We start from the raw sequence: 11,280 nt of genomic DNA, 5'->3' as shown, positions 1-11,280 counted from the left end.
CCAGTAAAGTCAGTAAGGCTGGGTCTACATTGGATGTCGTAAGTCGTGTCGGAAGAAATTGACCAATCACAGTTCATTACACGACTTACGACATCCAATGTAGACCCAGCCTTACTGACTTTACTGGCGTGCGAAAAACGCAGCACCAGTAATTTTCATTGCTACCAACTATACTGTTTTCACTGGCAGTAACTAAATCCATTTTCGAACACATCCTAACATAATCTGTTCCCGCTCGGACAGCGCCACCGACGACCATAGACTGTGTCGTCGTAAGATGGGCAACTGCAAGTCGCCACAGTATCACGAAAAACGGGGCCGTGACATCTCTCAGGCTTCTCTCTGTGAGAGGTAATCTATATTTGTTTCATTTTAACTTATTGCACTAGTTCAGTAGTGCAGTAATAAAGAACAGGCCTTATGGTATATATTTCAGTGCGAAAACATTACGGTGCAGACGATACCTTCTCGCTCGCACAGTTTGTTCGATGGAGAAACGTATGCGAAAATTCTGCTCTTACAGAAAAGTTGCAAGGTGATTGGCTATCCGCGTGGCTTTTAAATATTGAGGAAGACCTGATGATAGGCAGCTTTATTTATCAGGTTATTGTAATTGAAAATACAACAGTTAGTACGCATAAATTACATTAGTTTTTTCGTTTTTCATTTATTTATTGTTAAAATAAATCATATATTCTGCTGCATATCCATAAATAGATATGTAAATATACATATACATATAATTAATATTATACGCTTAACTACTATAAAACCGCTTGTCAATGTTAATTACTCTTCTTTTTAGGTGTATAAGTTTTCTTATAAAAATCATAAAATAGGTACAGAAATATAATCATATTTACAACAAAGAAGGCTACCATTGCTGTTTGAAATTTGCAGTTGTACCATATAGCTACCAGTACAGGTAGTAATAGTAGAATAAATTGAACCTAATTTCACAAATAAATAAAAGTATTAACAAACGAAATTCTACAAATATGTATTGTATTATTTAGACAGAAATATTGAAGTAATTAGAATATATTTTAGACCAAAAAGTAATATCACATGAACAAGGTTGGGTGTTTTTTTTTTTAACTAAGTTCAGTTACAGTTAACAGCCTTGAAATTTGATTTACAATTAGTAAGATACAAGTTAAACTATAAGTTAGTTGAATTAAAAGTTAAGTTAATAATAAAAAGAAATTAAAAAGTTAAAAGTTAAATTTGTTTTATTTTTACATAAAATTTTAGAAACTTGCGATCACATAAATTGAATTGAATTTCACGATCAGCGTTTGGACACTCAATCACACTACATGGAATATGGCCCATTTTATATATTACGAACAATTTCACGTGAGTTCGAGAATCCAAACCTCAATAATGGCTGTGTAAATTCTACTAAAATTCATTGCCGGTGCTAAACGTATCCCCATTATCCGCCTCTCATTCTACTCGTATATGGGTACCCCCACCACTGCGATCAGCAGTGCATTCTGTATGTCGATGGTTTAAGAGAGGTAAATTAAAAGTTAAAAAATTAATAAAATTGGAAAGGCTCAAATATGTTAAACACAAATCGGAGGAATAAAGGACTAATGCCCGTTTCTACCAATGCAGATTAACTTTAATCTCGGCTTAAATTATTTCTTGTCCTTTTCCAATTCGTAAAACTAGAAAAAGATATAATGTAAGTTGAACCGAGATTAAAGTTAAACTGCGTTGGTAGAAAAAGGCATAAGAGCTGTGACAGGGTGTTAGTGTCTAAATATTTTATTCTAAATTTATTGCGAAAAAATATCACCTCGTGAAAAAATATCACCGCGTCCCAACCAATTCGATTACGGAGGTCGAATTGGTTGAGACGCTCGCCTAGCGAGAGGGAGGTCCAGATTCAAACCCCGGCCGAGGTAATATTTTTTCGTAATAAATTTCGTAATAAAAAATTTAGACACTAACACCCTGTCACAGCTCCTTTAAAAGTTAAAAGTTATCGATAAAATGTAAGAAAATTCAGTTGAAAGTTAACAATCTATGTATCTAAGTTAAGTTAAAATTATTTAACTTTTTAACTTTTAATTATTTAATTATTTAACTTTTAACTTTTCAACTTAACTTTTATTTTTTAGACACTACCCAACCCTGCATATGAATAATTTAATTATAAATAATTATATAGGTACTTGCCATTTGTATTATAGTTAGAATTGGTTTAAAGGAAGATACCATCCGTTGGACATTCGGACTCCATGCAGACAAGAAATAGTGTATGTACATGACTACGTGCACAGAACCATTTACCCATTGTATATACGTACTCCTTACGTCCAAAACGTATTTCAAATAATACCAGTAGGTCACTACATTAGATATATGATGATACACATGCAAAACAGAGACTTGATTTTGTTTTTTCCTCAATACAAATAAGCAGGTTTCGATATAATCAAAAAGTTTAATCCAAATTAACCACCATGATGCCTCAAACAGCTGAAACATAAAGGTCACATGTAAGATATAGATATACTTACAAAGTAAAATCTGTCCAATGTCTATCAATATAATTTTTTTAAAAGAACATTTTTTGCTTCTCTTTAAAAATAATATAATTACGAATTAAAAATTTAATTTGTTATTAGTACTTAATAATGCAATTTTTTACATCAGCATTGTCACTTATTGATAATTTTTACTGTAATTATTATATCGTGAACATATAAGTACTCTATTTGCATCAAGGACGGCTGCGTATCTCTTGCCACAATCTGAATTAATACGTATTTCTCCTAAAGCTGATGACCAACCAGCAGACATATGCACTTTTACGCTCCATAAGTTTATCAGAATTTGAATTAAGTCATAAATTAATATAACAGTTCTTAATTTATATGGCGGACGATTTTTCATGTAGCGAGGACCAGCATAATAAATGAAATACAAATATGCGAGAGTTATCAGCAATAATGGCAACGGCGAGGACAGGAATAGCCATTCGCGAGTTTGTGAGTCTGAAAAAATACAATTTTTGAAATAATTTAACTACTTTTTACACGATCTCCTCTCAATAAAACCTTTTGTTATGACAATATGACAACGGAAACTTTATACACTCTTCCTAAATTCTCGCAATTTTCCAAGTTAATTTTGTATTTAAAAGTGACATTGACTATGTGTTGTTTTGTTGTGCCCCTAAATCGGGGACAACAGTTTATTACAAAATATTAATAGAATTGCGAGTACATACACATATTTATAAGATATTACAAATACGATGTAATACAAACTTTTATTTCTATTTGACAGTTTTATAACCAAATTGCTATATTAATATAGATTTGTTTATTTTTAAGACTTTTTGTTAAATTTTCTTAATACCGTATACTTATAGAAGCTAGGTATACTAGGATAAAATTAAAAAGATAAGAATACTTACAGGATAATTCTACGAACAAATGGTTGTAAATTTCCACGAAAACCATTGTAGAAAAAATATAAATAGTTTAATAGTATATATATTGATATTTCTTAATTAACTTATTAACTTATTTTATTTTACTTATAATATCCCAGTATCGTCACGATTCCCTCCGTGACTTATCGTAACGATAGACTGGTTCTGCCACGAGTATAAAACACCTCGTATTTAAAATGATGAACGGTGAACTTTGAGCTTGGAAATGAATGTAGGTCTAGCATAAATTTAGCTTCAGTAAAACAATTCTCTTACTTAATTATTATTCTGCAATTAAATAACTTATTCATAAGATATATCAAATAACAAGTAGATTGTACCATAGCATTTTAAAATTATTATTAATTTCTTTTAATCCCAAACAAACAAGTCTGTCAGAACAGATTTCGTTAAATACCCGCTACAATTTTTAAGGCTAAAAATTTACAGATTGCATACAGGAACTGTGTATAATATTCAGTGACGAAGTTTTTGCAAGGATCAATCTGAGGTATATAAAAAAGAAATTAAATCTTAGCAATTAAAGATTAACATTATTTATTGAACAATTTGTTTCTGGCAATTAAAAGTATCTTAAGAATGAATAAACTCTGAACTTCAGTGTATAACTGAAGGAAACGGATTTGTTCATAAGTTGTTCACGGCCAAGGGTTCGAAGATTAGAAAAGAAAAACCAGAATCTTCGAATATACACAAAACACGCACCTTGACTGTAAGAAGATCACATTTTGTTCAGTTTACTGAAATGTGCAAAAACTTTGTTATGTACACCACGCTCATCAATTATTAGGAATATGTTTCTTGAACAATATGTACCTTGGTATACATATCACCTTGGTATTGAACGAAGTGTCATTCATTTTTGTCAGCGAACAAGGATATAATTGTTTCTACTTCTATTAAGATTCGAACAGGTATCGATGGCTTTCCGATATCACGTTACAATTCAAATTAATTATGACCAATTTTAGGTCGAATTATATTGCATGAAAAAGTATTTCTTATTGGTTGTTATTTTGGCAAAAGTAATCTAGCCGATGCAAATAAATTTTTACAACAATTCGTAAATGACATCAATGTTTTAATAGATAACTGATGTAACTTTTCGTCAGCTGGCTACCTGGGTTATAAAGGAATAAAATTTTTAGTCTTGTTAATACATCCCATCATACATATGCAATGCGCCCGCAAAATCTTTTATCACGCTTACTAAAAAGGTTATACCGCGGCTATTTTAACTATACAAAAGTATAACCAAGATGAGTTTATTGCAAACAAAATGTTTTTTCCTGATATTTATTGTCGAAATAGAACTGATGGTACTTTTCGTAATCAAGATCAAGAAGGGTATCATCTCGGTCGTTCTGTACTACTAGATATTAAAAATTTCGAAATGATATCTCTAGGCTCCGTTAGATTATATGCATATGATATATGTATATTGGTGTTATAAAAAAGCTTGTAAAATTATGGTTAAGTGGTCCTTTAAAACCAAGCTATTTAACATATCAAAAAATAGAGAATATCTCCAAATTTCTTCTAGATATCAGATCTTTTATTCCGTGAGAATTTGCAAGATCACGAGCATTACAAGATTTAGGCAACCGAGTTCCGTGTTCTTCTTGAAAAATTTGAAATCTATGTTAAGGATGTATCGGACCTATCTTCAAAATAGTACAAACTCGCTAAAAATTTGTGAAATTGTTCTTTCAGAATTTCTAATTTATTGCAGAAAAGTAAAAATGCATCCACTAAACGGTTGCTGAGATATAACTATTTTAATTTACACTGATTTTACACGTACTCTTATGGGAAAAGCCGATCTTCACGGATAAAACAGCTAAACAAATGTAGAAGAAATAGTACCAGTGTTTTGAATTTTTTTTATACATCTATTATACGAATAGATGAAAATATCTACCAAGTTTCAATAGTCTTTACTACACCGTTTTAAAGAAATAAAATGTAATAAAATATAACTTGAGATATTCGTGCTGTCGGCACGAATTTTTTAGTTTTGAAAATATTTGACGTTATTAAGAATTGAAATCAGAGTATTTTCACTATCAAAAGTTTAGGCTCACAAGTGAAAAAAATCGCAAATAATTCAGGAAAAGACATTTGTAAAGTGAAAAATACCTTTGTAGGAATACAAATAAGACTCCAACTATCGTTCAAGTTTCTTACATCTAGATTTACTATGCGTTAAGAGTAGATATTTAAGTATTTCCAATTTCATGCACTTTTGTCTAAGATTGTACGTCCAATACATCCTTAAAGAAGTCCAACAGACCGTTGGAACGAATTAGTAATCGCTATGCGGAAATGAGTTATTGTGGGAGAACTAGTGACAACGCAAATATTTAAAAAAATACAATATGTTAAATATAATATAAATATTTAAATTATATTTACATTTTTAATTAAAAAAATTTGTTTATAAAATATTTAATTTATAAAATATTATATTTAAATATTTCCAAAATAGAATTGCCAGATTTTATTGTTTTAATCAAATTTTCTAGCAATTGCTGTTTAATAGGAAAAGATGTAGCGTACTTAGTAAATATCACTACTACAACCGAAGATCAAAACGTTGTTATAGGTTGTAAATTTACGATAGTCGAGGAACTTTATAATACTCCATGTAGTTCTGTCCATTTAGGTATATTTAGAGTAACAAAATTATCTACTTTTCAAGTCATGGCCTTTGTTTACAATTTATATTTTATTCATATTTTGCACATTTTTTACTATTTCTTGATATCATGAATTATTAAATTTCTTGTGATTCCTGATTCTTAGAATTTATTTAATAGCATCTTTTATTTATGTAAAACCTAACGCATAATCAATATAAGTGTTATCAGAATAGAAGTATTTCTTTTTGAAATTTTTATTGTTTTGAAATCTCTTTATTAATGAACTTTTGTCATACAATATAAACTTAATTAATTTTCTTCATAAATTATAGAACACATGTATAATTATATAATTGATATTTTAATTTATGTGTTACTTAGATTTATTAAGCGCTCAAGTAACTACTTTTGTAAAATTCCTTGATATCTTCAGAAGACGAATAATTTAAAAAAGTTATAGATACACACATAGAAATATTTTTATCGCAACATACAAAGATTTAACTAAACGCATAATGTAATACAACCGATTCTTCGTTTTAAAAGTAGAATCGCTACGGTTGAGGAATAAAAGTTAATATTGGCTGCTTTCCTTTTAGGAGATACAATTCGACACAAGTTAACACACTCGAGCACAGTTTGCCACTGTGAAATGGCCAAGATTTAAAAAACAAGAATTTAAGAAAAGCTTTATCGAAAAAAGATTCTATCGAAATACTCAGAGCAGATGCGTTTATTCGGTTCAAAAACACTCCAACTCTCCTCCCGAACAGAGTCGAAAAATGTCGATTGAGTTTAAATTAAATTCTAAATGAAAAACGACAAGAGTCGATTTGTATCAAAAATGTCAATTGTGTTCTCTAAAAGAAAAGCAGCCTATAATAATATATGTATTGGCAGAAATATATGTGTGAGAATTCGCACGCATACACTAACCGACAATGAATTGTTTCACGAGAGAGGAACTGTTGTTCCCTCACTCATTGATAATTCGTCGATCGGCTTATGGAGAAAGTGGAGAAAAAGTCACTTCTCTTCTTGCGAAATAATTCATTGCCGACTGTACAACAAACAAGGGCTGTATTCAGGAACATCACCCGAGTGCCCCATCATGTATCATTTTATCCTTGTTGTTTACAAAGTACGAAACAAGGATAAAATGATACATAGGAGCACTCGGGTAACTTTTCCAAATGCAGCCAAGTAGGTGACCCTCCCTTCTTTCCTCTTTTTGATGGTGCAACAAGCTTGTCTTGTCTATCACACGAACATTCTTTCTGCTGATATATATACATACACACGCATGTTGAAGACCCTAAAAAAATGAAAAAAAGGAAATAGGATAGCTCTTTTTTTTTTTAAACTTTAATGCGATCCGCCAAGGAACAGGATAGACCGGTATTATCCGGTTCAACATTGATTTCCTTCACTTTTCCATTTTCAACAACCATCGAGTAACGTTTGCTGCGTTTGCCTCCTAAAGCTGGTAAATCCATACCAAGATCAATGGCGTCTGTAAACTCCGCCTTAGGATCAGCTAACATTCGTACCTAAGAGTAGAAACGATTTCTCTAAAAACTAACTTAATCACAAAAGTACGAGGAAATTTAAATGGTAATGTAATAATTATCGATAACGTGTAAGATCCAATTTTGATATAGATTTAAAATATAGATTTAAAATATTCAAATGAACGCACTTTTCCTGTTGCACCATGCTCTTTTCCCCAAGCTGCCATGACAAATGGGTCATTAACACTGATACAGAAAATCTCTGAAATTCCTTTAGACTTCAGTTCATCCGCTTTTAAAACGTAACCTGGCAAATGAGTCTGAAAAGTAATATTGACAATTAAATCAGTCACAATTACAATCGCACTGAACCAATTATTTCGAAAACTCAGTATCTTATTACATATGTACATACATACCGTATGACTATGTTTCCACCGAGAATCAGGGTCAGATCGGGTTGGGGTGAGCGCTTTTGCGGTGGAAACACCAAACCCCAACGTGATTCTGACCCGACTCCAACCCTCGGTGGAAACGTAGTCTATGTATAATCGCAAAAGTTCATCGAAATAAAAGTTTTACTTAATTTCGTAATAGCTAAATAAAAGGCTGCATTAACATGAAAAATTAAAATGAGTTCCAGAGCAATGTGTAAAAGGTTTTTCATTTTATTTCTCTAAGATGTGGAACTGTTAGGTGACATTAGAAATTACTGAAAAGTTACTCTTCTTTCTTTACCTTTGAACAACCAGGCGTAAATGCACCCGGCACACCAAACACTATGATTTTCTTGGACTGATTCGCTAGATTCACCTTGTCCGTTGGCGTGTTCTCAAAGAGGTCCACTTGGGGCAATTTGTCTCCAACCTTGAAAATCATGTCTAACTAATCCACTGTCTTTAAGTGAGTATATCATAAATATTTCTATTTATACAAGATAGCACTTATCACATTCGACAATCTATCTGCTCCGCCGGGTATGAGAACGTCAATCAGCGATTAGCAATTTAAAAATACATACATATGCACATATGTTGCGTACGTCACAAATTTCAATCGCAAATCCACATTTTATGCACAAATTTACCTTAATCGTGACATTCACTTTTTTGTCTACTTAAATAATGTAATTCATCGCACAATGTGACGTGCTTGGATAAATCGAAGAAACAATGTCCGAATGAGTTGCGTTTCACGCTGCGCATAATGCATCATTTTCCCTTGTTATCCACTAGATTAGATGTTAAATAAGACCGTGAATCTTTTTTTCTAGCGTGAACGCGTGAAGTGTAAAAATTTCATTGACGAATATTGAATTCTTCAATGAAATTTGTCACCTTTCACGAGTTCACGCTAGAGGAAAAGATGCTTAATCGAGCCCCAAGGATAGGCGACGCATTGTGCGCGTCATACGTGAAGCGGAACGCACCCTTAAATCGCGCATTATCCCCGGTTCGCGACGCGTCACGAAGCGAGATCTAACAGAGCGCGATCAGCACGGAAGGACGGAAGATAACGAGGCCGAGGGAATATACTCACGGCGATAACCATTTTTTGCGACGATACGCGGAAGCCTCGTTGAAAACAGCTGAACGTCGATCGCCGTCCGTTGACGGAAACAACGCGGCTGAACAGCTGACTCATGTAGTACGGCGAGCGGAATCCTCTCCTGAATCGTATGCCACGGGGGTCGCGGTCGCCGGCGAAACTAGCGATAATGGCGACTCGTTGCGAGCGCGCACGCGATAGAGCGGCCGGCACTGTTGCAGCACGGGGTCCTATTATGTAATACACATGTACACGTAATTCCGGCTCCGTTTATCGCGCGCGCTTCACCCGCTTGTCGAAATAAATCCCAATTGGATCGCCGTAGAAATTATTCCATGAAATTACGTTAATAAGCGCGCATACGTGATTGAGAATATACGCTCGATATTAATTATTCATCAATTTCTTTCAGGACGGTCGATATAGGTGCATCAATAAACGCTACGCCATTTGAATAAACATTCACCGTCGGTCGGTAGGCATTCGCATAGAATTCAAGACTGCACTTGTGGTTTTGAATATAAGATCCGACAATGAATACCGGCCTACGTCGACCGGAATTAGATTGGCGATTTCGTGTTTCCCCGAAATGGCGTTTGATCGTCGTTCACGCCATCGACAATTTAATTAAGGTATTTTTAATATCAATATACATATTAATGAAAACTTATTATTTACCCTGCTTATTTTATTTACGTACGCAAACAAAAGATTAATGTAAAACAATATGTGAATAATACATGTAATCTTGAAATACGAATATATCATCGGCCACGCGACTCGATGATCGACCGTCGATAAGAATGTCATAATGCCACGATCATTATTTTTATTGTTAGATTTTTCTTTGTTTTGTTTATTTTCTCGTTCGTCTCGTTTTTATATATTTTGACTTCTCTGGCATTTGGCTTAATGTAACGACGTGATTTCCATCTAACGTTTTTATCTTATGACACACTTTTATGTAGATATGTAATTACTAATATTAATTTATTTATTTATATATTTTTGTCCGTTTTTAATTTTTGTTAAATGTAGCTGTTGATTGAGGTCTTTTGATTATTGCCACTGTGAGTTTCAAGTATTGCTTGAAAAGGACCACATCCTTACGGTCGAAACGTCGCTTTAAAAAGTATTCAAACGTATTTAATCCCGATAAATTATTTTTATCCTGAATTTAACACATCGACAGCATTACTCGTCCTCGTTCAACATTCGCCGAAGAACAGCGATGGACGAAATGATTCCGGTATTCATAAAGATCGAGTCCTAAAGTCATCTGTTTTATCGACACATTCGAATATAGTTTTTGCGCGGGCAAATCTTTTTATTAGCTTTTATGCACAAAATAAGGACAGGCTAAGTTGCGAATAGCATTTTCATATTTAAAACCCTCGGGTTAGAAGTCTAATGAAAAAGATATTGGTGCTTGAAATTTTCAATTTTTTAATTGTTAGTAATTTGAAATTGGCTTTATAGAATTACAAAATTCTTTCACACGATTATAGTACGCATAAAAACAAAGCGGGGGGTTCACGACTTTATATAAAGAACGAAGAGAAATTTAAAATATCGCTTTATAAGTAATTGTGGCTAGGTTAGGTGACAGATTCACATGATATGTTTAATTTCTCTACGTTCTTTATATAAAATCGTGAACCCCCCGCTTTGTTTTTATGCGTACTATAATTGTGTGGAAGAATTTCGTAATTTTACAAAGCCAATTTCAAATTGCTCACGGTTAAAAAATATCAAATACCAATATCTTTTTCATTAGACTTCTGACCGGAGTGTTTTAAGTATGAAAATGTTCTGCTATGCGGTCCGCAACTTATCCTGGCATTATTTTGTGCATAAAAGCTAATGAAAAGATTTACCAGCGCAAAAACTACTCGAATCTTTCAATAAAACAAATAACTTTGGGATCCTCATAAGATCATCTTTAGATACTCTATAGCCAATAAAGTGTTCCACGCAGTATCTTTAGATAAATTCGAGACGGTCTTCAATATGTATTTAACATCATCTTAAATATACTCTTAATGTGTTTGGAACCAATCGCAGAGCCGTATTAGCGTCTTAAGACAACACTTAAGATGATTTT

At 32.9% G+C, this 11,280-nt stretch overlaps 2 protein-coding genes across 2 annotated transcripts; both read right to left on the bottom strand.

Moving 5' to 3' along the window:
- Window positions 1–651: 651 nt before the first annotated feature.
- Window positions 652–3,647, bottom strand: LOC105559509 (elongation of very long chain fatty acids protein AAEL008004-like). Its single transcript, XM_012007856.1, has 4 exons — window positions 3,437–3,647; window positions 2,728–3,011; window positions 2,191–2,493; window positions 652–950 (listed from the first exon to the last, which is right to left on the bottom strand). The coding sequence occupies exons 1-4, from the start codon at window positions 3,480–3,482 to the stop codon at window positions 786–788; spliced, it is 798 nt and encodes a 265-aa protein (XP_011863246.1). The 5' UTR covers window positions 3,483–3,647; the 3' UTR covers window positions 652–785.
- A 2,708-nt stretch (window positions 3,648–6,355) lies between these two features.
- On the bottom strand, window positions 6,356–9,360 carry LOC105559508 (peroxiredoxin-5, mitochondrial). Its single transcript, XM_012007855.1, has 4 exons — window positions 9,168–9,360; window positions 8,367–8,495; window positions 7,817–7,948; window positions 6,356–7,667 (listed from the first exon to the last, which is right to left on the bottom strand). The coding sequence occupies exons 1-4, from the start codon at window positions 9,270–9,272 to the stop codon at window positions 7,476–7,478; spliced, it is 558 nt and encodes a 185-aa protein (XP_011863245.1). The 5' UTR covers window positions 9,273–9,360; the 3' UTR covers window positions 6,356–7,475.
- Window positions 9,361–11,280: the final 1,920 nt, after the last annotated feature.

Source organism: Vollenhovia emeryi, unplaced genomic scaffold (genome assembly GCF_000949405.1).
Source record: "Vollenhovia emeryi isolate VEMERY1.0 unplaced genomic scaffold, V.emery_V1.0 DF939266.1, whole genome shotgun sequence".
NCBI classification, from domain to species: Eukaryota; Metazoa; Arthropoda; class Insecta; order Hymenoptera; family Formicidae; genus Vollenhovia; species Vollenhovia emeryi.
The sequence above is the reverse complement of the archived record's forward strand: the minus strand, read 5'-3'. Positions and strand labels throughout refer to the sequence as shown.

Bases quoted from the DNA above. Each gene is read 5' to 3' on its own strand.
- LOC105559508 (XM_012007855.1), bottom strand. From the start codon at position 9,272: ATGAGTCAGCTGTTCAGCCGCGTTGTTTCCGTCAACGGACGGCGATCG. The intron at 8,496-9,167 runs GTGAGTATATTC...ATGATTTTCAAG, and splicing joins CGCAAAAAATGGTTATCGCC to GTTGGAGACAAATTGCCCCA. The intron at 7,668-7,816 runs GTGCGTTCATTT...TTCTACTCTTAG, and splicing joins AGCATGGTGCAACAGGAAAA to GTACGAATGTTAGCTGATCC.
- LOC105559509 (XM_012007856.1), bottom strand. From the start codon at position 3,482: ATGGTTTTCGTGGAAATTTACAACCATTTGTTCGTAGAATTATCCT. The intron at 2,494-2,727 runs GTACTTATATGT...TTTATGTTTCAG, and splicing joins CCGTCCTTGATGCAAATAGA to CTGTTTGAGGCATCATGGTG. The intron at 951-2,190 runs GCAAGTACCTAT...TTGTGAAATTAG, and splicing joins TTCTAACTATAATACAAATG to GTTCAATTTATTCTACTATT.